This window comes from Prinia subflava, chromosome 8 (assembly GCF_021018805.1).
Source record: "Prinia subflava isolate CZ2003 ecotype Zambia chromosome 8, Cam_Psub_1.2, whole genome shotgun sequence".
NCBI lineage: Eukaryota > Metazoa > Chordata > Aves > Passeriformes > Cisticolidae > Prinia > Prinia subflava.
Window position 1 is genome coordinate 19,609,124 of NC_086254.1, and position 26,208 is coordinate 19,635,331.

Here is a 26,208-nt window from a genome sequence, read left to right on the forward strand (position 1 = left end):
GCCCATTGCCCTCACTTTAGTGGGGCTGCAAAGAGGGAAAGTGTGGGAGTTCAGGACCTCTGCACTACCAGTGGGATTGAGCAGAAGCCCTTTATTGGTTACATTTAATTATCTTCACACAGTCTGAGACCACTGTTCATGCATGGTTGGATTGTCCTCTCTCTCTTGCCCACACGTCCAGCATGCACTCCTCAGAAAATCAGATTGGTCACAGTCCATCACTTGGTTGGGCCTCTTTTATCTAATTCTTGGTATTCTGCTTCTCAGGCTCCTCTTTCTTAATTTAGCACTGTTTCTGTCTCAGTAAGCTTGACAGATTCCTGAGAGTTCTGACAAGAATAACTAAAGCTGGTTGGGCTGGTGCACACAGTGATCCAAGTTGTTCAAACACGGCAACAGAAATGTTCAGTTCTTTGTTTCAGGAGCTTGCCTTGTGCACAGGGCACATCCTCCTCACCTGGATGACGCTGGGGCTCAGCTCTGTGTCCCAGTAGTACTCTGGGGACAGCAGGCGTGTGGGTTTGTGGTGCAGGAGGTACCTGTTGAGGTGGCTCTCGAGGTGCCACCGAGCCTCGACCCCATTTCCTCTGTCCTCCATCCCCCCTTCAGAACAGGCTCGGGTCAGCTCGTACACCTCGGCCACGCTGCCCCCGTAGAACCCTGCTGTGTAGTGGAAGTCCCCTTGTCCCCCAGGGGTGGCAGCCTGTGGCTCGTGGGCTCTGTCCTCGTGCTGTGGGATGACCTGCCAAGAGCTGATGGTTGCCACCAGGGCGTCGATGATCTCCACGCCGACGTGTGCCAGGAGCTGCACGTTGACATCCAGGCAGTACAGGTAATCCACCTCGTGCTGGAACTGCCTCTGGATGTACCAGCTGAGGGTGTCCATGCGGCTCCAGGGCATGTCCTGCCACCTGGAGTCGTTCTGGACAGGGATGACAAACAGGTCATTCTCAGGGGCCATCTGCAGGTGAGGGATCTTCTCGGGGCTGTCTGTGAACAAGTAGAAATTCACGTGGTGCCCAGCAAGGAAGTATTTGTTGGCAGATCTCATGAACCCTTCTACGAACTGGACATATCTAAGAGACATGGAAAGTAAAAGAATGGAGAGAGGCTCCTCCTGCTGAACAATGACAGCTTTTCAAGTTCATTTTCTTGGTCTTTTTCTATCCATTGCTCTTTCTTACCATGTTAGTGCTCTTTATTTAACACAGCTGCTGCCCTTCAAGCCTTCCCCATGCTGCTGTCTATATTATAGCACATTTTAGCTTTCACTATGCACAGACCACGTGCCTTCCACCCAGTGCTGCTCTCTATTGTCACTTCATAATGTAAATACTTTCTCTCATCCCTCCCTTTTACCTGCTCCCTGGCACTCTTCCTGCACTGGAATATTTTAACTTCCTGGAGAGGATCATAAAATCAACAGAGAATCATGGAATGTTTGTGTTGGAAGGGAACTTAGAGACCATTTCATTCCACCCCTGCCATGGACAGGGACACCTCCCACTGTCCCAGGCTGCTCCAAGCCCTGTCCAGCCTGGCCTTGGGCACTGCCAGGGATCCAGGGGCAGCCACAGCTGCTCTGGGCACCTGTGCCAGGGCCTGCCCACCCTCACAGTGAGGAATTTCTTCCTAACTTCTGATCTAAATCTCCCCTCTTTCAGTTTAAAGCCATTCTCCCCCGTTCTGTCACTACCCACCTTTGTAAATCCCTCTCCCACTTTCCTGTAGGGCCCCTTGAGGTACAGCAGGGGCTCTGAGTTCTTCCTGGAGCCTTGTCAACAACCCCAACTCTCTCAGCCTGTTTGCATAGGAGAGGGTCAAAATTATCAATTAAATAGTTTTGATTGCATTGAAGTATCTGAAGTCACTGTGTAACTCTAAGATGCCAGTGGAGGTAGAGGGAGTATAGAGAACCTCCCCAAGATAACACTGTGATTAATATTTTCACTAGAGCTAATATTTTACCTTTAAACTCTTACACAAGCCCCATAAAATCTAATCTTTACAGAATTTTTCTATATTTTAGTGCAGGATAGAGGGAAAGCTTGTTGTTAGAAATGTGACAGGAGCTAGAATTTTTATTTCTGTAGGTCAAATGCTAGTTATATTTCCAGGGATATTTTTTGTCCTATTCAAAGCAATGTCCCAGCCAGTCGCCTCACTTTGGAACGTGACACTCACACATCACATTCCTCCCAGTCTACAGCTGCTCATATTCAGCTTTTGAATGTTTCCCACTTGTGCTCCATGAGCAGCATTGCAGCAAAACCACCAGGTGAGAGAGGTTTAACTATTTGACAAGGAATAAAAGAGAAGCCAATACTTTTCCACAGCAAAAGTGACCAGTCCAGTGACCAAGTTCTTCTGCAGGTACTGGGCATTCAGGATGTCTCTGCTGAACGTGCCTTCCCAGACAATTGGAGCCAGCCACGGTGTCAACACCAGCACATCCTGCCTCCTGCAAGGGGATGGGAACGAGGGCAGTGTTTAGATGGCTCAGGACATTCATGAACACAAAGCACAGGCTTCTTCAGCACAGATGTCTGCCTCTTAATCATCCCCATCTCCCTTTGAAGTCATTAGGGGCAAGGAAAGTCCTGTCAGCACAATCTGAGGTGTGAGCCACCTTCCCCTGGGGCAGAAATGTCTGTCTGCCCTTGATTTCCACCCACCAGCTCCCAGGCTGTCCCTCAGAGGCAGCTTTTCACAATCCATGCATTCCTCAAATCCAAGCACAGCACATCCACCCCCTGTTCCCAGCCTGTCTGTCCTGGAGAGCTGGTGCAGCTCTGCACCGCGTTCCTGTGACTGCAATTGCACCACAGATCTCTGGTTGCACCACAGATCTCTGGTTGCACCACAGATCTCTGGTTGCACCACAGATCTCTGGTTGCATCACAGATCTCTGCTCCTCCTGCTCATCCCCTGTGTGCTGATGGAGGCTCTTCAGCTGGGCTGTTGATCCCCTGTTTTGGACACAGCACTCCCTAATTCCCGTGGGATGATGGACAGGTATTTCCCTGATGCTTCCCAGGGTGTTGTTTCCTGGTTTATCTCTGGCACTCAGAAGAACTTCCCCTTCCCACAGGGAGTGGGGTTTGGAGCTCTAAGAAGTTCAGGCTGCTTTCCATAGCAGATGGGAGACCTTTCTCTGCTGTGCTTCCACCTCTCTCAGCCTTAACTCATAGGAGAATTGCTCCAGTCCCTTCATGAGCCTTTGGTAAACTCTCTCCAGTATGTCCATACCTCTTTTATTACTTTTTAATTTTGTTTTGGTTTTTTTCCTAGCACAAATGGCTCTATAATAGGCAATTCCTGAAAATAATTCATCCCAGTGACTTAAAATGTTATTTCCACAGGCATTTACACATCATATATATGGTGCTGACTGTTACACTAAAAATATTATCAGCCAGGGCTCTTGTTTTTTAGCTTGGTCATTGGTGACAGAGGATGCAAAAAAATGAATTAAGATAAGATTAAACCAAAATATTTTCAACATTCACCATAATTTCTCAGTTTCCTTTCTGCAAGTAACAAATTAAAGATTCTTCATCCACGCATTTGGTGGATGGTTTCTGGAAGAGTTGCTTTTCGAGTCAGACATCCTTTCCTGTTCATTCATTCTTCCTCTCAGCTGCCCTGCCCTGTCTGTGCCAGTCACACTTGTGAACATTTTCTCTGTTTCTGACCACAAAGGGATTTCATGGTAATGAAGCCAGAGGGGTTACACTCACCATGGAAGAATCAGAGATGTTTCATATAACTCTGTTTTTCTGCAAATGAGGAGAAATGAAAGTTACATAAATACATCACGGCACAGAAGTTTCAGATTGTTTCAGATTTTCTGAGAGATGAGCCCCACAAGAGATCTTTCTGTGTTTCAGCAGCACTGCCCTGTGATTCAATATCAGTGAGTATCCAGTCAGACTCCACCACAAACACCATTAAATTATTTATATTAGTTCATATACAATGTGAACTACATTTTACAGACTACTCAGCTGGTGTAAGTAGAGCTGAATGCAAATTAATCTCAGTTTTAAAAGGATTTTCAACGTGTCTGTTTCTGCGGTGCATCTTTGGAAAATCCAGTTTTACTTTTACACAGCGAGAGCTTGGTCCAATAAGGCCAAACCCCTTGCACAAATTTGTATTTTTCTGGCGGGTTGATGTCCACAGGACACAGGCAGAGGTCACTGCTCTCCATTCTCATTCCTTGTGCAGATTCCTGGAGATTCACTAAATGGGAACCACCAGTCTTGATTTTGACATTTTCCACCAGGAAAAATGGGTTCTTTGAAGTAGAAACACTTACTAAAAGTAACAGATTAAAAAGGCTAATAGAGGGAAATTAAAAGAACCACATACACACAAACCCAGAAAGATATCTAGCCATATTAACTATTTTGGGGATGGAGGAGTGGTGGTGGTATAAAAATGCTGCCTCATCCTGGAATCTTTTTAATTTCAAATTAATTATGAAAAGAATGCATTGTTTTTGGTCATATTGCTCTGTTAGCATTAAAGTTTATTTCTCCCCTAGTCATATATGCTGGACTCCTTAGAGCAGCATTTCTAGAGAATTACACAGTTGTGTGTATTGTAAAAGAAGGGATGAAGAGGGGAAACCAAAGCCAAAAAAGCAGTGGGGATAAGAAAAGTGGAATTCCTAAAACAAAACAAGAAAGAAAGAAAGAAAGAAAGAAAGAAAGAAAGAAAGAAAGAAAGAAAGAAAGAAAGAAAGAAAGGAAGGAAGGAAGGAAGGAAGGAAGGAAGGAAGGAAGGAAGGAAGGAAGGAAGGAAGGAAGGAAGGAAGGAAGGAAGGAAGGAAGGAAGGAAGGAAGGAAGGAAGGAAGGAAGGAAGGAAGGAAGGAAGGAAGGAAGGAAGGAAGGAAGGAAGGAAGGAAGGAAGGAAGGAAGGAAGGAAGGAAGGAAGGAAGGAAGGAAGGAAGGAAGGAAGGAAGGAAGGAAGGAAGGAAGGAAGGAAGGAAGGAAGGAAGGAAGGAAGGAAGGAAGGAAGGAAGGAAGGAAGGAAGGAAGGAAGGAAGGAAGGAAGGAAGGAAGGAAGAAAGAAAGAAAGAAAGAAGAAAGAAAGAAAGAAAGAAAGAAAGAAAGAAAGAAAGAAAGAAAGAAAGAAAGAAAGAAAGAAAGAAAGAAAGAAAGAAAGAAAGAAAGAAAGAAAAAGAGAAAGAAAGAAAGAAAGAAAAAGAAAGAAAGAAAGAAAGAAAGAAAGAAAATAGTAAAATATGGTTCAGTTAAATAAAAATAAGCATTCAAAAGCCAGAAAGTTTCAGTCTGGTAAACTACCAGGTTAAACTCTTTCTTAATTCCATATCCAGAATCTGTTGGTTCTCATCAAGTTTGTGGACAACATTAAATCAGAGGGAATAGATAATATGGCAAAGGGCCCACATTTTATCAGTGAATACAGAGGAACCCTGGATGAATTCTTTGTGCAGAGACAGTCAGCTTCTAGGAGTCCAAACCAGGAGGAACTGAGCTGGTTATTTACATGATTTTGGGGAATCAATGAATTCACATTTGCCCACATTAAGTCTCTGCAATCTGAACCTGCTGGGCACTGGAGAATAGCTTGTATCAAAATGGAAATTAGCACTTCTAGGGCATGGATCTTGTGCTTGAGAATGAATTTTTTCAGATAGTGTTGTGCTCATGGCTGGAATGACAGAATTCATGAGAATGAACTTACAGAACTGACTCCCCTTCAGGGGAGGCTGCCTGTTCCTGGCCTCTGGCTGGGGAGAAAGGGTAGTGGTACCTTGGACGGGATAAGAAAGCAACGAGTCAATGATAAAACCAAAAATCAACCTCTCCTCCCCTTCCTTTGGGACTGAAACTCCAAACCAAAGCTGACATCACCCACATTTGTGGCGTCAGGATGGTGATGAGGATTTGCAAATCTCAGCTGTTTCCAGACAGGGGTTTAGCCTAAAGTTACCTGAAGAATTATTAACTTGGAGGATCTGGGAGTGATTTGATTTGCCCAAGACTACTTGTACCTCATGACATGTGTCTGCTTTACAGCAGAGCTTGGTCTCAGCTGATGCTGGGAGTGCCTGTGCAGCTGCAGGGTGTTCACAGCATCACTCTGCTCTGGGCAGGACGTGGGATCTCCTCTGAGGGGAGCCTGACTGCAGTTTTAAACAGAAGTGTGAGCATTTGTGACAGATGCTCTGCTGCAGAGAAAGTGTGTGGGTGAAAAGCTTGTCCTACCTCCTCCAGTTGGAACAGATCTTCCAAATTGTTCCAGCAAACTCTGAATTAACCCCAGCTGATCTGATTTCAGGCTCCAGAGCACTGAATGCACACAATGAAAGCTTCACTGTGGCAGACATGAGAAGCAAGGCAGACTCAAAGAACCATGGTGCAGAATAAACTCAGTTAAATCCACTCCACAGAGTTCCAGCTCCGGGCCAGGATCCTTGTGCTGGTCTGGGGCACAGAGGTGTGGGGTGTGAACATGAAAACTCACACTTGGGCTCACAGGAATATACAGAGACAGTTAATCATACTTTTAGAATTTCACAGAAGAGGTTAAAAGTGTCCACACCTTGCTGATTTTCATCTTTTGAATGTAAAAGGGGATTTTGAATTTAGCCTTGTGTAAATGCTTACATTGTATCTGCATAAGCACAGTTAGGAGAAACCTGTCTCGGTCTGGGCAATGGAAATATATGCTAATTGAGAATAATTATCAAAGGTTAAACACCCACCAGATTGCACCAGTGATTCCTGCTGTCACTAGAATAGCCAGGCCGTGTAATTTTGTGATTCTCATGATGTCCTTAGTTCTGCAAAAAAGATTGTGAACTCTGGATGACAGCAAAGTGGAAGAAAAACAAAACAAAACACAAAACCAAAAAGGCAGAAAGTACTGTATTAAATACTCAGTATATTAAATACTCAGTAAGTCTTTTGTTTTGCACTGCAGGTCTGGACACAATACAGAGAAATATTTGTTTTTCTAGATAAGAAGTTTTACATCTAGGTATTTATGACACAAACTACATCTTTACAATAGATATGCTACACACTGAGCTCTCATTTTAAAACAGTATAGTAAACAATTTTAAATTGTTCAAACCAATAATGCTCATTTCAGATTTTCTCTGAATCAGGTTTTTATTTTTTCCCAGCCAGTACCTTCTTTCTTTTTTCTTTCTTTCTTTCTCTCTCTCTTTCTCTCCTTCTCTCTCTTTCTCTCTTTCTTTCTCTCTCTTTCTCTCTTCTTCTCTTCTCTTTCTTTCTCTCTTTCTCTCTTCCTTTCTCTCTTTCTTTCTCTCTTTCTCTCTTCCTTTCTCTCTTTCTCTCTCTCTTTCTCTCTCTTTTTCTCTCTCTCTCTTCCTCTCTCTTTCTCTTTTTTCTCTCTCTCTCTCTTCCTCTCTCTTTCTCTTTTTTCTCTCTCTCTCTCTTCCTCTCTCTCTTTCTCTTTTTTCTCTCTCTCTCTCTTCCTCTCTCTCTTTCTCTTTTTTCTCTCTCTCTCTTTCTCCTCTCTCTCTTTCTCTCTCTCTCTTTCTCTTTTTCTCTCTCTCTTCCTCGCTTTCTCTCTTTCCTTCTTTCCCTCTTTTGCTCTTTCTCTCTCTCTTTCTTTCTCTCTCTCTTTTTTTCCATCTAGCTCTCCTTTCTGACCTCACTTCCTTGCATTCCTTGGCCTTTCTACTCTGCCTCTCACTGCTGCAGTTCTCTTTCTTTCTAAGCTGAAGTTCACAATCCTTTCTCAGCTCAGCTTCTCCATCCATCCTGGGGCTGTTCACACCTGTGGTCCAGCCACATCTTTCTTGTGCCATCCTTCTGTTTGCCAATGTTCCCATCCCTGCTTTCAGCTGCTCTTCAGCACCTGTGGGTTTCTTATCTTATTTTCTGTTAGAGCCACAATTAAATGCTCAAGAGATGGATTTCATATTTGGACTCTGGTGTTTATTAATTGTTATCTATGTTGCAGTCTCACAAGCTGTGAGTTCTAGCTGACAGAGTAGAAAATGGCTCTGTCTCTATCTCTCTACAAGGCCCTTTAAGAACAAAATGTCCAATTATGAAATGACACCTAAATTATTTTTACCTTTAATCTAATAACCAACCACCTGTAGCATGCAATGCGGATTTTTCTACCCAGTTACAAAATACTGAATCAAGTAGATTCATGGACCCAGACCCATGGAGAAGAAGGTGAAAAAGAACTTAGCCTGTGCCTTAAAACCTCCATCTTGCTATAGTCTATAGTCTGTAGTCTGTAGTCTATAGTCTGTAGTCTATAGTCTATAGTCTAATTTTCTTTTCTTTCTAGATTTCTTTATTCTATATTCTATATTCTATAGTCTATAGTCTATAGTCTATAGTCTATAGTCTATAGTCTATATTCAAATTTTCTTTTCTTTCTAGATTTCTTCTAGATTTCTTTATTCTATATTCTATCCTCTAAACCCTTAAACTCTAAGTTTTCCACCCTGTGATATCACACCCTTCTATTCAAACTGCACACCCATAATCCCAGAGCTCTCAATCAATTTTAGAAGCCTCTCCCAAAGCCTCAGCTCAAATGTGGAGTTTTCTTTGAAGTCACTACCTGTCAGCACAGAAAGCCTAAAATTCTCAATGCCCAAGGTCCCAACGAGCATCTCCTCCTTCCTCAGCCCATGCCCAGCCACAACCCTCACCTGTGCTCCTTCCAGTGCTCACAGCTCAGCAACTGCTGCTGTTCTCCTCCTCTGCTGCCTCCCCTGTGCTCACACAGCTCTGAGCAGGGCCAGCACAGCAGATCCTCCCTGTGCCTCAGCCCTGTGTCACCCCGGGCTCGGGGCCAAGCAGGGGCCCCCACCCAGGTGTCACCTCCTGTGGGAGTGCTCGTGTCACCTCCTGTGGGAGTGCTCGTGTCACCTCCTGTGGGAGTGCTCTCCTCTCCTGAGCCATGGGGAAACAACAGGAAACCTGCAGCAGCCACGTATTCCCTAGCACTGCCACTGGTGCCTTTGTGGGCTCCCTAAAAGGACACAAAATTAAGGGGACAAAAAGTTGTTCTATTTATTGAAGGGCCTTCAGGTACATTTAGGGCAGATGAAGGGCTACACCAAGAAATGGACCACGGGTCACAGATTTTCACACTTTTATAAGTTTGGGCCATGTGCATATTGGGGGTTAATTTTCCAATTACAGCTCCAGGTAATGAAGTCATTTACCCCAAGTTTGCAGACTCCCTGAACTTCCAATATGGAGATCTTTTTTTATTTTTGGAATGTAATTTTTTAATAAGAACTGTCCTACAGGCAAATAACTGTAATACAGACATTTCCAACCACACTGAAATGAAAGTGCTTCTTGTAGTAGTCACAGGAGAGAAATAAACATTTCCAGGTTATTTCATAGGTCTGGAAGATCCCAGGAAATACAGAGCTGGAGGCCGTGAAGATCACTCAGCAGTGTTTGAAAAGATGCACATTTTGGAACTTGGATCCCAAACAATTTGGTTACTTTTAAATGAGATGAAATACTGCCCAGACTTTTTTTTGTTGACGTTACTGGGAGTTCAGTCATGTAGCTCACACATGGAAATTTGCATTATTCTCACTTGTATTTCAGTGTCCTCTCCTCTGGGCTGTATCTCACTCTAAGCTGTAGGCATGTAGGGAGTTGGATTTCCCCTCTGAATGGTGTCTTTCACACCTAAAATATCATTGATACTTATGCTTGGGCACTACTTTCTGTGTGGAACCTCAAGTAATATTCAAGACCAGTGCAATAATTATTTAATGCATGGAGAAAGGCACTGGTAAGTGAAAAGTTTTCTTGGTCAGAGCTGCCTATCATGAGCCACCAGCAAAGTACAAATGTCCTGAGTTCTGGTCTGATGCCTTGTCACACACACAGCAGTGACTTTGGAGAAAGAAAGAGAGAAAAGAAAAATATGAATAGGGCAGGTATATAACAGGTAGTTAGCACCTAAAAAATTAACAAGCAAACAAGCAACCACCAGCAGAGCAACACCTTTGGTGAGGTTTAGAAAGGAGGGAAATTTATTCCCTCTGCTTCTGTTCCCAGTTCTCTTGGGCTTTGAAGGATGATGTACTGAGAGATATTTTACCATCCTGGGAAATCTTGGGCTCAGCTGAAGCGACAGAAGCCTGCAGGAACCGTTTGTGCTCACAGCTTTTTACAAACCCGCCGGCTTCGAGGAGAGAAGCAGGAAAGCAGAGGGGTAAGGTTTGGCTGAATGAAGGAGAGAAAGAAGCACAGATACTGATCTCTTGTTCAGACAAAGAGCATTTAATTGCATTTTCTCTAGGTTTGTTAGAGGTGTTTCTTCTCATCTGATCTCACCTGAGCTCTGAGGGTTCCAATGTAAGTTGTGAGTGCCTTGGAAAGGGCATTCCCAGTTCTCATCAGGAACTGGAGCCACAGGACAGGGGGGAACGGCTTCAAACTGAAATGGAGTAAGTTTAGATCAGATATTGGGAAGAAATCGTTCCCTGGGAGGGTGGGCACAGGTGCCCAGAGCAGCTGTGGCTGCCCCTGGATCCCTGGCAGTGCCCAGGCCAGGCTGGACAGGGCTGGGAGCAGTCTGGGACAGTGGAACGTGTCCCTGCCATGGCAGGGGTGGGATGGGATTTAAAGCTCTTCCAACCCAACACATTCTGGGATTTGTGAACCTGTGAGTAGTTTTCAAGAGAAACATGGAAATATTTCTCAGAGTGTAAGAGAGAAGAGAGAGGGACTGCTTGGAAAGGAAAACAGAGCTGGACTTAACAGATTAAAAGATTAGAAATGTGGAATTTTCTTACTGTACTTTGTGTGCTTTTAAAAATCTTATGACCTCTGTTGAGAGTATAAGTTAAATATAACCTTTCACTCACTCTCCCTCTGTGTTTTCAGTGCAGTAGCAGTACTTCTGAACATGTTTATGTGGTTAAAAAGCCATTTGTATTCTACTTTCAGTGGACTAGAATGTAAAAAAATTTCACCATTATTTTTACCCTGAAAAGCTTCGTTCTTGAAACATGGAATTTATCTTTCTGTGCCACCTGAGAATGATCTGTTATTTGAGGACAGGTACCTGAAATCCTCCAATTAATCATCCTTTTAAAATTAAAGTAGTGCCAGTCAATATTCTAAGGTACTATAAAGTAGATATGGAATTTTAAAAGCCTGTGTTGGAAAGGGGAACCATAATTTTTCTTTTCTCTTTTTGGTGTGCTTTCCATTGAGGCACTTTTCAATTATGGTTTGTATTCTGTAGCATGCTAAATCACTTTAATTAGGTTTTGTGCTTGTGCTGCTTGAATCTCTACTGGCTATACTGGAAAATGGGTTACCTGCCTTACCTGTCAGTATTTACCATGGCTTAAATCTCATGGAAGGCTGGGAGATGTGAAAGCCATCCATAGAAATGAAATATAATTTCATATTTAGTATTCTGTCACTTTATTATTTGGCAGCAGTGATGTACTCCTAATGAAAAATGTAAGTTATGTAAACAGGTTGATTTTACACAGATTATCCATATGCAAGAGAAAAATCTAATTTGAAATTAATATTTTGAAACTCAAAGACAAATAAATAATGATATCACAAAAATATATCTTTCTTTTAATTCATAACATTAATGGATTTTTTCCTTAATATTTTATATGAAAAATATTTTGTGAATAGCAAATACTGAACATCATTCTAGAAAGTCAGTTGAGTATTGGATAGGAATGTGCAGGAATAGGTAAAAAAGTGTTGTTTGAAATCTTCCCTAGGAAGTGGAAAAGAAGAGGCATAAACATCAAACTTCAGGTATTTTGTGTAAAATCAAGATTAATTCTATTGAATAATACAGAAGAAAAATATGGATGGCTACTGTAATTATTGTAGTCCAAGATTCTGTGTAAAAACTGTTACTTGGGGGGAGAAGTGACCTATTTTAGTCAGTCCATTGAAAATTGGAGAAATTTTCAGATGCACAGAATTTTCTGATTTCAAAAGAAAAAACCCAAATGTATATATCCTTTTACCCTAGCAAACTTCTTTAAAGTACTCTATGTGAGAGAACAAACACTCATTTTCTTCTGCAAATATTCAAGAGTAAGGGAGGCAGTAAAACAGCTCAAGCCAAGTTTGCTGTGCATGAGTTCAGTGACTCAGCAAGAGTGGGGGGTAGCTCAGAACTGAGATCAAATGCTCATTTAATAATGTTGTCTCTTCCCCTTTGACCGTGTTGTAAGTGAAGATAGGGGTAAGAAGGTCTGTGAAGAAATTCAGTGAAGCCCAAATATTTTCTGGAGCCTGAATCACCAATCCTGCTGTAGGACACAAAAAAATTCAGAAGTGGTTAAATGATTAGGAATGTCAATTAAGTGACTGGTGTGGAATCTCTGCTTAAACTGTGTATTTGCAAGTCCAGTATGAAGAGGATGCTTAGGGGAGATAATTCAAAACATTCCCTATTTCTTTCCTTTTTCCTCCTTGTACATTCCAGGTATTCAAGGTCATCATGGTCCAAGAAAATGATACCTACATCCATGAGTTCATCCTCTTGGGATTCCCTACCACTGCAGAGCTACAGGCCCTGCTGTTTGTGATTTTCCTCGCCGTGTATTTGCTGACTGTCACAGAGAACATCGTCATCATCGCTTTGGTCGTCACCAATCCCCAGCTCCACAAGCCCATGTACTTCTTCCTGGGCCACCTGGCCTTCCTGGAGGCCTGCTACATCTCCGTCACCGTCCCCAAGCTGCTGGTCACCCTTGTGACGAGGAGCAAGAGCATCTCCTTCGCAGGCTGCATGGCCCAGCTGTACTTTTTCATCGCCCTGGTGTGCACGGAGTGCGTCCTGCTGGCCGTCATGGCCTACGACCGCTACGCCGCCATCTGCGCCCCGCTGCGCTACGCGCTGGCCATGAGCCGCGGGGCCTGCCTGCGCCTGGCCGCCGCCTCCTGGCTGCTCGGCTTCCTGGTGGCCGTGCTCAAGGTCTCCTTCATCTCCCAGCTCTCCTTCTGCGGGCCCGGCCTCATCAACCACTTCTACTGCGACATCAGCCCGCTGCTCAACCTCTCGTGCGCCCAGCGGCGCCTCGCCGAGCTGGTGGACTTCGTCGCGGCCTTGTTCAATTTGCTGATCCCCCTTTCTGTCATCGTCGTTTCCTACGCCTGCATAATCAGCACCATTTTGCTCATTCCCAAGGCCCAGAACAGGAAGAAAGCCTTCTCCACCTGCACTTCTCACCTGGCTGTGGTGGTCATTTTCTTCTCGGCCACGCTCTTCATGTATGCTCGGCCCAGGAGTGTGAACTCCAGGGATCTCAACAAGCTGGTTTCCATCATTTATACCATCGTCACCCCAATGCTAAATCCATTCATTTACTGCCTGAGGAACCAGGAAGTAAAGGACACTTTAGTGAAGGTCTTGTGTAGCAGGGCTGCTCTCTCCAGAGTTTCTGCATCAGATCATTAATGTAATGCTTGGGAGATAATCTTCCAACTGAATGTGTCCGAATCCTATGAAGGTCTGATAAGATTTTTACTTTGACAGAAATGGTTGTTAGGGTTCTCTTTCAACATCAGTGCTTAACAACTCCTTCTCCCGAGTCAATCTGTATGTTCAGCTAAAATCTATGAACCTATGTCAATGTAAAAGGTTTTTATAACTGAACACATCACACATCATTCCTGAGGAGCAGAAAAGGCAATAAACATAATTGCCTTCTCCTAATTTATTTGTTTTGGTATGCATCAAAGAACAAAATTGCGTTCTGACCTTGATCCAACTTAACATGAAACTAGGATTCAAGAACCTGAGGCACCAAATAAATTGTTATGTCAACTTTCTTCACAGGAATGAGGATGGGAACTTCAGTAATTCAGACAATAAATCATTTTAGATAGCTGTGATGGGAGACCATGAACCACCACTGAGAAGTTTCTTCTTTATTAACTTCAAATATAACTTTGGAAAGTAAATCAGATTCAGAAAACAAACCTTTACTTTTGGGGAAGAGGGTTAATTTGCACAGTTTACTTTCCATTTTAAATGCTAAATGAGCCTCCTGATTTTTAAATGTTATTTTCCTGTAGTCCTTCAACATTTCATGAGGAGATATAAGCACTAAGAGAAGAATCAGTTGTCTAAACACAGGTCTTTCCTAAAGTAACATTCAAAGGACAGGGTCAGGAAGAACTTTAGGTAATTTAACACACAAATGCAAAATCTTGCACCGGCAGGCCTGCTGGCAAATGACCCTTGAGTCTGTTTGCTGCCCAGAGTAACAAACAGACTCTATCAACATTACTGTGTCCAGTTTGGCACTTCCCACTACAAGAAGGACAAAATGGACAGTCCAAATGAAAGAAGGGTGGGACCACACAGCACACAGAGAGAGACAGATGGAAGCAGTTTTAAAAGTCTGGGAAAGAAAATGTTGAGGAAGTGTTTAGCTGCAGTCACCAGCCACCACCTGAAGAGTGTTATAGAGATAGATGCAGTTCTTAATGGTGCATGCCTGAAAAGACAAAAGCAACAAATTAAATTCAGATAAGATAGTCCAAAAAAAAGGAAAATATCAAAAACCAGAATCAATCAGAGTGGTGAAGCACCACAACACAGTCCCAGAAACGTAATGAAATCTCTGTCCTTTGAGCTTCTCAAAGCTTGGCCTGACAAGTCCCTGAAAAACCTGACCACCCTGAAATATGTTTGTGACAGCCAGGTGAGTTAAAACATTCTGGAAGTAAAGTTCTGTCCTTCCAACCCAAGTTTTTGTATGATTCTTTGATCTGGATGTCAAATGGAAAAGCCTGTGGCATCTCAAACTGCAACAGAAATTGATGTTTAGGAAGAGAATCTGGCTGTAGGTACCCACTGAGTGGATTTGAACACATGAGCAATATGTTCAATATTATCCAGGGAATGGCTACTCTCCAGTATATCCATGTCACTCTTCCACTGGGGAGCCAAGAACTGGATGCAGTACTCCAGATGTGAACATATTTTATATATGAATATATATAAATTGAGTTCCCTTTTATAGCATAACTCTCCCCATGTCTCCATTATGTCAGATGTGGCTTGGACTAGCTGAGAGCTGAAAATGTCAGAGGGAAATCTCTCAGGCAAACAGTTGGAGTACAGTTCTGACCTCACATCTTCTAATGGCCTGAGTAGGAGCTACTGAGTTGTAAATCATTGTCTTTGTCCCTTTTTGTAGCTTCTCACTGTTAGACCACAGCGCAGCCTCCAACAGCCCATATTGAACAAACCCAGCTACATCAACTTCTTTTCGTGGTGCATGTACTCTGAGTCATATCTTCACATCTTAGCAGGCTTTAGTAAGCACCTCTCTAGTTTATCCACATTTTCCTTGAATTGCAGGGATCCCCAAATTGGTCCATGCTAGCTGGACCCTCACCAGCCTAACAGAAATGAGGTAAGAACTCACCCTCATGCTTCTGACAGCACTGCTCTCCCTTCTCTGTGCACTTACACTATTTTAAATAATGCACTTACATCTTCATCAGATGCCCATACATTCCTGAGCATGCACATATGGCTTTGGCCAGCAGTTAGAATTCAACCAGCATCCCATCAGGTATGTCAAATGTCACCAGATTCTTACATATTTGCAAAATAAATCAAACTCTATGCTCCAAAAGCCAAATAACTTCTGTAATTCCAGCTCTCCTGGATGCTAAACTCCCATAATTCTCACTGTAAGAATGTAATTTTAATCATGGTTCTGGCTTAAGAAGGTATTTGGTTCACATGGGACCAGCTGGAAGGTGATTTTACAAATAGCTGACTCCAGGGACTGCCCCCCCTGGCAGTGTGGAGGGGACCAGACCAGGTTTTGTATTCTTCATGCTACAGAATCCTGCAGCAGCACCTCAGCTCCACTTGGGAATCAACTGACTTCATCCTGATCCTCCTTTTGCTCTTAACATATTTGCACTGTAGAATAAAATTCATAAAAAGCATAGCTTGGCTTTTGGTGTGTCTGAATATTGTACACATAACTCCAGTGTGGGTGAAACTACACTCACCCAAAATCACTCACTCCAAAAGTTAAGGCTACTGATATAGATTAGGGCACTAATCTAAAATATTTTTCTAGATTATCTTTTGGTAAAAGACTGCCATATGCTCTGCCTCAGGGTATGTTTTTAGTTTCCTCTGCCCTATACAAATCAGTAGACACCAGCTGGTATTTTTTCATTGTTCAGTGTCTCAGGAAAAAAAAATCTTCATAGTTTTTTCTACTCTGCATGGAATCACAGAGGAAACAATAATATCCCTCCTCTTTCTGTGATTGCTTCCATTGGGAGCTTAGCTGTGATTTCTGACTCAGATCTCATGAGACACCAAAGCTAAATAAAGTGTTGGTTTATCTGTGCTGGTATAAATCACACAACTCACATATCAGTCCACACTTCATCTGTACCCTACTGATCATATTCTCCAGGATCAACTAAGGCAGTGGATTCCCACTACAGAAGGTTGAGAACAGTTTTCTTTTTCATAGCACAGGCTGAAACATTCTTATTTTTGAAGGATGAATCTGATTTAGTTGCAAACAAACCAGACCCAGAACTATAATTTGCTTGCACTTATGCTGTATCTGGGATGCTATGTGTACCATCTCAATAGAATTTGTGTAGATGTAAGTGGGCTCAGAGCCAGATATGGAAACCTCTAGTGGGCTCCTTCAGATTTGTTGGAGGGGTTTTTTTATTATCAAAATGAATATATCCTTGTGGTGCTTCACATTTCCCTTACAGCTCATGGAATATATATGATATAACATGTAAGAAATGTTTAGATGTAGAAACTAAAGCATTGGAAATGTGAATGTCTATCTGTATGCTCATAACCTGTGATTTCTTTATACTGGGTGGATAATATATTAGCATCATTTATCATTTGTCTTAGATGAAACAAGATTTGTAATGTACATTTGCCTCCATGAAATGTAAATTTAAAAGCATGCTTTATTTTTTTAAATGAAAAATTCTGAATTGAGCTGATGAATTTCACAAAGTTAATTTCTAAAAATCCAGCAACAAAATGTCTGAACTTTTACAGTGTCTTTAAGTGGTGGTGTAACATATGGCTGTGGATTTAAGCCTGTGTAGTTAGGTGTCATTGTATTAATTTATTGCAGGTGGATAAGGTTCATCTTTCTTCTACAGAATGGGTGGGAGGAATGAAACCAAAGTCATGTATTTCATTCTCCTGGATTTTCCCACCACTGCTGAACAGCAGCTGCTTCTCTTCTCTGCTTTACTTCTGGCTTATTTATTAACTGTTTTGGAAAACTTCCTTGTCATTCTCACCATCCGAAATAACCACAGCCTGCACAAACCCATGTACCTCTTCCTAGGGAATCTGTCTTTCCTAGAGATCTGGTATGTGTCTGTCATTGAGCCAAAGATGATCGTAGATGTGCTGTCTCCTGACAAACGTATCTCATTGCAGGGCTGCCTGGCACAGCTGCATTTCTTTGTGACTTTTGTTTGCACTGAGTATGTTCTGTTAGCTGCCATGGCCTACGACCGCTTTGTGGCCATCTGCAAACCCCTCAGGTACCCCCTCATCATGAGCCACAGGCTCTGTGCTCAGCTGATCGCTGCCTGTTGGATGTGTGGCTTGGCCACCTCTTCCATCAAGCTGAGCTTCATAGCCCGGCTCTCATTCTGTGATGTGGACAAAATCAACCACTATTTCTGTGACATCTCACCCCTCCTGAACATCTCCTGCAGCGATCCCTCCCTGGCTGAGCTGGTGGACTTCATCTTGGCTCTGCTGGTGATCATGGTGCCCCTGTGCACCGTGGTGGCCTCCTATATTTGCATCCTGTTCACTGTGTTGAAGATTCCTTCCTCTCAGGGGAGGCAAAAGGCTTTTTCCACCTGCAGCTCCCACCTGGCCGTGGTGGTTTTGTTCTACTCCACCACTCTTTTCACTTATGCCCACCCCAAGCTCATGTACACCTACAGTGCCAACAAGCTGGTGTCAGTCCTGTACACGGTGGTCGTGCCACTCCTGAATCCTCTCATATATTGTCTTAGAAACAAAGAAGTCAGGTTTGCCATGAGAAAGACTTTTACTTGCAGAAGACACACCAAAGGAATCAGCTGAACAGTCCCAGAGAAGGGGCTTTGCTTGTGAGGATCAACTGTCAGTGCTGATGAGCTGAAGTCAGGAGGTCCAGACCTTAATCCATGCCAAACTCTCCTATTTGTGCAAACACTACTCATATTTATTGAACTAGGCCTCAATATATCTGAGTTAGATCTATGTATTTACTATGGCTTTGACTGGAGATGTGTGGGTTTGGGGTTTTTTGCTTGTTTTTCCCCTAAGTATCTATGATGTCACCCTTTCTTAAAAAGTCTCAGGCTGAATGACTGCTCTGTTTTTAAAGATGTTTGGAAATGAACCCTAGATTTGTTTGTCCTAGATGGAATAGAGCTCAGAAAACATTGTAAAATGCATGTGAAAATCAGCTATGTGTGAATTATTTAGTCCAAGATTTTGTTATTATCCCTTGAAAGAAACAGGCAGCAGAAAAGGATGGGTAATAGTAGAATTCTTGGTAACCTGATGTAGGATAAAAGGAACCATCCTGTGAAGAAGAAAAAATTTCTAATATGGCATTAGAGAAGGTATAATGTGAGTTGCTTGTTGTATTCACGTTACAGCTGCGTTGTCACTTGGCCTCCTCTCAGCTTCACAACAGGACCAAGGCACCCTAAATAACCTCAATGCACAACAAATGATGTCTTCCATGAAGAAATTCAGACACGCCAGAAAGGATAAATTACTTCAATACTTCCTTCAGGCTGCACGAGCCTTGGATCCAGCAGTATTTCATCAGCAGTGATCATGATTTCATCATGAGCTCATGCAGGAGACTGGAAACACAGCTGGTGAATCTGAGCAGAACAGGGATCGTCTGTGAGAAAATCTGATTATCAGTTAGAAATAAAACGGTGCCTCTAATAAAACTGCTTTGTGTTCAGACTATCACAGTGCTTCAGAACTTTTAATATTCTGTAATAAACAAACAAATAAATCTGTCAGCAGAGTGCATCTCTATGTGATCATATTAAATCTGAGTTTATGACTGAGACCATGGTATCTGATATTCAATGCTCTGTACTAGCACACTGACTTCTCCAGTTTTGCAGATGAAACATTCAGTTTTCCAGGGAAGAAACTTGTCTGTGCATGCTGTGCCAATTGTTTCAAACAAGATCTTTTTGAACTTGGACACAACCTTAAGGAGGGATGTCAGGAACAGCTTGAAGTTAACCCTAGTGGGGAGCTCTCAGAAGAAATGCAGGGTGCTGGCTAAAATCCAGGTATTAGCAGAAAATCTGCTATGAGAAAGTAGGTAATTGACACAAAATAAATATACAACACAATATGAACCATTGTAAAGGAACAAAAAATAATCCAGTAGTTCTTTAGATTTGCATTAAAAATCAAGAGCCACAGACACAGCTAGATATGAATTCTTGTAAAAATATCTAAAGTTTCAACATGTCTATTTAGGCATCTAAGCAAACTACCCTCAGCTCCTTTACTACTCATGGATATGGATTATCACCCTATAAATACATTATTTATCTATAACATACGCTTTTATGTTCCCATCTCCAATAAAATGTTTTATCACCCTATAAATACATTATATGTAAAATGTAAATACATTATATTTATCACCCTTTTATGTTTTATCACCCTATAAATACATTATATGTAACATATGCTTTTATGTTCCCATCTCCAATAAAATGGGGATCTCACCTAGCAGTTACTTTGGAAGAAACATCCCTTTCTCCTTTTCCTGCAGTTTTTATTGCTGAACATGATGCCACATGCTCTGGGGTGTCTCTGGTCAGCTGGAGCCAGCTCTGTCCCCTCACAGCTTCTTGCTCCCTCCCAGCCTGTGCCAGCTCTGTTCAGCAATAACTGAAATATTTCTGTGTTCTCAACATGATTTTCATCATGAATCCAGGATTTAGTCCCATGCAAGATCCAGTGAAGTAATTTAACTTTATGCAAGACAAAAATCAGGCTCACTTTATTCTTACTGCAATATACTAAAGTACTGACACACCAATAATCACCTGATTGATTCTTCTTCGATTATTTCAGTTTTTCATATGTAAAGTGCAAACCACAGCATTTCAGTACTCCTTAGGGAGTTTTTTATTGAAATTTTGCAAGGTGCAAAGTTCCTTTAATACACTGATTTGGCTGCACACATGGAGTGGTTTTAAAACTCTGAAGTGATTGTTTTGAAATAACGTCAGGAAAATCCTTCAAACACACTGTGAAGGGCATTATCATCCAATTATTATGGGGTTTATGTACACCAATAATAATGTTGTTAGAAAACCTGAAACAAATAATTCCTAACCTATTCAAAGGAGTTCCTAAGGGTCCTTAGGGAAGGAGAGAACACAGAAAAATCTTACACAAACACAAACCTTTTGAGAATGCAAGTTCTCTCTTGCATCTAAGTTTATTTATGGAAGATTTCCTAATAAACACTTTCACAAATTCAAGTTTGGGTGCCTTTAAAATGTAAATAAGTCACTACCCACAAATAAAAAAGGTCCAAGGTCTCAAAAGCTAAGTCCAATCTTAGCTTTTGAGAAACTTCTCTCTTAATCTTTGCTTCCAGGACTGGAGAATGTATGCAAATGTAAGATAGTCTGGGTTTAGAAGATACTGATCTATTGTCAGTCACAAAATTTGGGAAGCCATTATATCAAGAACAGAAACATTTGTTTCATGTAGATTTATTTAAAACCACGTGCCAAAACAAAGAAAACTTAATATAGTCCACTGTAACTAAATGTGAGGCTCCTGTGCTGAGAAGAATTCAAATTTGCTTTTTGAAAAGCAGCCACGTCCTAGGGTGTCTGACACACCCAAACAGGAGCTGTGAGATGATTTTTCCCTTCCTGCAGTGGTTTGTGCACTCCAGAGCAGTGTTCCCTTGGAGGCTGCACCCTCTCCTGAATCACATTTCTAAGTTTCAGATGGTGAGGGCACTCTCCCTGCCAGTCAGAGAAGAGAACACATTTAGTGAAAACTTTTGTTTAGAGAAGCATTATTGCCTGGGGAGAGGGCAATTGTGTCTGTTCTATTTTGATAATCTGGAAGGAAGCTGATTCTAATGGCTAATGAAGTCTTGATTAGGTCCACAGTGTTTTGCTCAGCAGAAAGAAATCTGCAAGGGGCAGGAAAGGTTCTGCCTCAGAAACAATGAAAAAGTAGGGCTGGAAGACACACAGAAACAGCTTTACACTTTATTGTTTGTGTTTTATTCCTCATTATTTTATTCCCTCTTTTCCTTATGTTTTTCTTCTTTTGCAGGCAAAGAAAAATGGCACCAGGGAAAAATATCTCATTTGAGGTTCAGATGTCTGCTGTGGAGGTCCAGGACTCTGGAACTGAATCCCTGGTGGTTTTATGGACACCAATTAAAGCATATATAAGCAACATGCCAAGGAGAATGCCCTTAGAAGCAGTCAGATGAAAGGCCCGTGTTGTATTGATTATAAGAAACTACTAAAAGTCAGCTGAGGAGAAAAAAAGTTCAGTATTTTTTGGCAAGGTGTTCAAGAAACCTGAATTCCAAAAAACCAAACCTGGCTTTAATGACCGTATTACAAGGTATGTGTATTGTGGTGTGTGAAATCTGAGCTTTGCTTTGTTAATTTTTAGTGACAGAACTGGACTAAAAATTGTTGTTTTCTCTTTTTTTTTCATTATACAGCATGTAGTAATCAGGGCTTAGGAATACAGTTAGTTCATTTGGAAATAAAGTACATTAACAGGCAGCCAGTATTTATTGTGTCTGCATTCTAGACTGTCCATTTGATCAACCAAGAGACAGACAGTTCCAGAGACTTCTCAGGTGAAGTAAAAATCTTCCCTCTTACTGGTTAAAAAAAGTATCTCCAGCATCTTCATTCTTAGCTGAGATTTTTGTTAACTTCTTTAAAAAGCCATTTACTTTAGGCAGTAGTAATTGTTATTTCAGCTAAAGAATTTTGGATAGGATGTAGGATATTCTTCAATGGACAATATGTTTGATTATCATGAAATTATTTCCTAAGTTTACATCTATTACACTTAAATCCTTGATGCTTACACATAAAGCCAGAATAAAAATGAGAATTCAAAAATAAAGTCAATTAAAGTCAATTATGTAAGCCAAGACCACACATCTGTTAAATGGCTGACCACAGTGACACAAGATTTTGATGTTTTCTTTGACATTATTGTGGACAAAAGTATCTCTTTTTTTCTTTTCTCTTCTGTCTACCTTTATTCCTTGTCTAAAAAAGACAGCTACTTCTAAAGGACTGTTTCCCCCCTCTTTTGAACAGGTAGGTTGAGATTAGAAGAATCACACAGTGGATGCATCTGTTTCTCTCTTTTGATAACAGGGGAAGCTTTAGGAACTGTTCAAGCTGCAGACAAGGCTTGAAAAGGCTTTGACTGGATACCTGACCCTGCCTGCCTAAACCTGGGCTCTCTGCACACAAAAATCCCCAGGAAATCTACCCAAAATTTTTGATTTGCGAGGTTATGCAAAGAGAAATTCTTTCTCCAGGTTTATTTCCCTTTCCTAAGACTTGTGGGTAAATAAGAACAAAGGATTAAATAGAGGGTACCTAGAGCTGAGGCTACATTTCAAGGAGCATGGAGGGATAGCTGGAGAAATGTGATAAAAATTAATTCAATGCTTTGAAAAGATTAGGTACGTGCTGGTTAAGAAAAAATATCTCCAGGAAATGACAGCAAACCAAAAAAAAAAAAAAAATAGCAGTAACTGGATGGGGATTTCTGTCACTCAGCTTTCTACATCTACATCCATCCTTTCACAGATAGAATAGCTGGACTTCCCTCTAGATCAGTGGAGAAAAACAGAAAATCTTAAAACATGATTCATACCTTCTACAGTAAATATTCTAAAGCTGGAGTGTTTATCTCTGTCCACTGAATTTAAAGGCTTCCAAACTATGAGTTCTAATGCAGGCATCAACCCACGGAATATATTCAAGCCTAGGTGAGAGGACAACGAGCTTATGAAAATAAAATTATTAAATAGAATTAAAGGGTATTACTTGAAACATTCTGTCAATTAGTCAATTTTTAACATATTATATAAATTAACATTTGAATAGAGAAAACACTTCAGAAATCTCAATTTTGAAGGGTTTTTTTTCAAACACTTTTATAAAAGAAAAAACTCAGTTTCTCACATGAAAAAATGTGGGGTTTTTAAAATAATAGACTTGGGGTTTTTTTTAAACAATTATCCATATTATTTTAACACATTTCTTGGCTCATATATATTTTCAGTTGTTTTGCATCATCAGAAGCAGCAGAACATTCCCTTGTTCCTTTATTTAGGGGAGAACAGTCTTTTGTGGGTTCATTGCAATCTTAGTATGAGATGTTTTTCTGCCCAGTTAAATCTGAAATAGGTCTTTAACTGTAGAATGAAATGTCTGTTTCTAGTTAGTTGTAAAATTTATTAAATTTAAATAGTTTGGATAAGCTGCATGCAGAGTGTTTCTTTATACTGAAGATAATATTGCAGGATTATTAGTTTACAAATTACCCTGTAATCGTGGACAAAAATCTGCAGATATGCTATATTAATGAATTTTATACTTTTTTCCATCTGTCCTTTTATATTTAATGTTTCTTATGTTTCAAATATCTCATTGCTATCTCATAACTCTTCTATAATTGCTTCTCCAGGCAAACTATCTGCAATCTATGCATCCTAATTTCCTTTTGAAAATCCTGAGAATTCCTTTTGAATCTCCTGAGAACAAAGATGGAAAACCACACCAGGATGAGCGAGTTCATTTTGGTGGGGTTCAAATCCCACCCAGGATCACAGCTCCTCCTGTCTGTTCTCTTCTCCACAATGTACTTTGTCACTGTGGTGGGAAACGTCTGCATGATCCTCATCATCAGGATGGACTCCAACCTGCACACCCCAATGTACTTTTTCCTGGAGAACCTGTCCACCCTGGACATCTGTTATTCCTCTGTCATCACTCCCAGGGCAGCACTGGCATTCTTACTGGGCAGAAGAAGCATTTCCTACAGCAGCTGTGCTTCACAAATGTTCTTCTTCTCTCTCTTTGGTACAACAGAAGCCTTCTTCCTCGCCGTGATGGCTTACGATCGCTTCACCGCCGTCTGCCACCCGCTGCTCTACCAAGTCATCATGAGCAGAAGGCTTTGTGTTCTCATGGTGATGGGCTCTTATCTGTCAGGCTGCATCAACTGCGCTATCCAGACAGGCTTCACGTTCAGCCTGTCCTTCTGTGGGCGCAGGGAAATAAACCATTTCTTCTGTGACGTGGCCGCAGTGATCCGCGCCTCCTGCTCCGACACGCTCGTCAACGAGCTCGTCATGCTGGCTGTGTGTGGGTCCATAATCGTGGGCACTGCCTTGGTGGTTTTTGTCTCCTATGGTTATATAATCATCACAATCGTCCAGATGCCCTCAGCTGAAAGCAGGCGCAAGGCTGTCTCCACCTGCTCTGCTCACATGACGACAATCTGCTTGTTCTTCGGGACAGTGCTCTTCATGTATGCTCAGCCTGGAGCCACAGCTTCGCCCCACAAAAGCAACACCATCTCAGTCTTCTATACTGTTGTTATCCCCATGCTAAACCCTTTCATTTACACCCTCCGAAACAGGGAGGTTAAAGGGTCTCTGAAAAAACAGCTAAAAAGGAAAGGGTTTTTTTAGCACCTTTACTGAAGTTGAGAATGAGCACAGTGCCCAGTTTGGTACAGACAGATGCTGAGAATGTAAAATAAAGGACATCAGGACCTGCTTTCAAGAGTCTTTTGTGTTTCTAGATGGTCAGTAAAAGCAGGAAATAGAAACAAATCTATGAGAATCTAGTAATTCTTATTTCAACTAAATTTTGGATAGGGTGTAGGATATCCTTCACTGGACAATATGTTTGACTATCATGAAATGATTTCCTAAGTTTACATCTATTACACTTAAATCCTTGATGCTTCCACATAAAACCAGAATAAAAATAAGAATTCAAAAATAAGGTCAATTAAGTAAGCCAAGACCACACATCTGTTAAATGGCCAATCACAGTGACACAATTCTGACATTTTCTTTGACATTATTGTGAATAAAAGTATTTCTTTTTCTTATTCTTCTCTGGCTAGCTGTATTCCTTCTCTAGAACAGATGAAAGTGAGGTTTCATTTAACCATAATTAGACATTTACAATCCATCTGACCTGTAATTTAAAGGCCTCTTATAGTCATTCCAAAGATACCAGCATTTTAAAGCCGTAATTAATACTCTGCGTGAAGCAAAGGATGCTCCAGCTGCCTGCAGGTGGGAAGTTGTGTCTCCAGTGTGCGTTTTATCGCATTTCAGAAGAGATGTTCCAAGCCCAGTGGCAGAATTACATCCCTGAAAGAATTTCTTTTCCCGTGACCCCAAGGAGACAAGCAAGGGAGGCTCAAGGTCAACGAGAACAGCTCCTGCCTAATTCCCAACTGAACAATTCTTCGTTTTCTACTAGCAGTATTAGAAACACTTCATAGAATAACAGAATCATAGAATCTCGGACTGGTTTGGGTAGAAAGGAGCCCTAAAGCTCACCTCATTCCACCCCCAGCCATGGGCAGGGACACCTCCCGCTGTCCCAGGCTGCTCAAGCCCTGTCCAGCCAGACCTTGGACACTTCCAGGGATGCAGGGGCATTCTTTTTAAAGAAATATGAAGAACTTACTCTGATCTGAACTGGTAACATGTAATAGTTCTTATTTCAAAGAAAATACTGTGCACCACTGATCCAGGGGTTGGTTTTTAAACCATGGCAATACAATGGTCAGAAGCCACAACGCACTTCAGGCTGCCCAAATTGTTAACTGAAGAGGAAAAAATGATTCTCATGCAATAAAAGAGCTTAGTAAAGACAAACTGAGAATTTTACCAGCCAGGGCTGCTCTGGGCATTCACTCCTGCGCTTTTAATGAGCTGATAAATCGCCCTGAGCAGCTCCTCGGGTTGCTGCGTGCCCGCTGCTGCCCTGCTCAGCGCAGGGCCAGGCGCAGCCCCTGGGCACAGGCTGCTCGCCGAGTGTCCCCTCAGCCCCGGGCCCTTCCCGGTGTAATAAATACGG

General features: G+C 41.8%; 4 protein-coding genes across 4 annotated transcripts; 3 read left to right on the forward strand and 1 right to left on the reverse strand.

The window, feature by feature from the left end:
• Nucleotides 1-234: 234 nt before the first annotated feature.
• LOC134553842 (histo-blood group ABO system transferase 1-like) lies at nucleotides 235-7,248 on the reverse strand. Its single transcript, XM_063403974.1, has 5 exons — nucleotides 6,741-7,248; nucleotides 5,717-5,785; nucleotides 3,741-3,779; nucleotides 2,327-2,461; nucleotides 235-1,076 (listed from the first exon to the last, which is right to left on the reverse strand). The coding sequence occupies exons 1-5, from the start codon at nucleotides 6,803-6,805 to the stop codon at nucleotides 419-421; spliced, it is 966 nt and encodes a 321-aa protein (XP_063260044.1). The 5' UTR covers nucleotides 6,806-7,248; the 3' UTR covers nucleotides 235-418.
• A 5,235-nt stretch (nucleotides 7,249-12,483) lies between these two features.
• On the forward strand, nucleotides 12,484-13,897 carry LOC134553835 (olfactory receptor 6B1-like). The gene has a single exon (XM_063403963.1). It carries the CDS (start codon nucleotides 12,494-12,496, stop codon nucleotides 13,451-13,453), a length of 960 nt encoding a protein of 319 aa, XP_063260033.1. The 5' UTR covers nucleotides 12,484-12,493; the 3' UTR covers nucleotides 13,454-13,897.
• A 3,270-nt stretch (nucleotides 13,898-17,167) lies between these two features.
• Nucleotides 17,168-18,130, forward strand: LOC134554334 (olfactory receptor 6Y1-like). Its single transcript, XM_063404891.1, has one exon. The coding sequence runs from the start codon at nucleotides 17,183-17,185 to the stop codon at nucleotides 18,128-18,130; it is 948 nt and encodes a 315-aa protein (XP_063260961.1). The 5' UTR covers nucleotides 17,168-17,182.
• A 5,731-nt stretch (nucleotides 18,131-23,861) lies between these two features.
• On the forward strand, nucleotides 23,862-24,797 carry LOC134553886 (olfactory receptor 9S13-like). Its single transcript, XM_063404017.1, has one exon. It carries the CDS (start codon nucleotides 23,868-23,870, stop codon nucleotides 24,795-24,797), a length of 930 nt encoding a protein of 309 aa, XP_063260087.1. The 5' UTR covers nucleotides 23,862-23,867.
• Nucleotides 24,798-26,208: the final 1,411 nt, after the last annotated feature.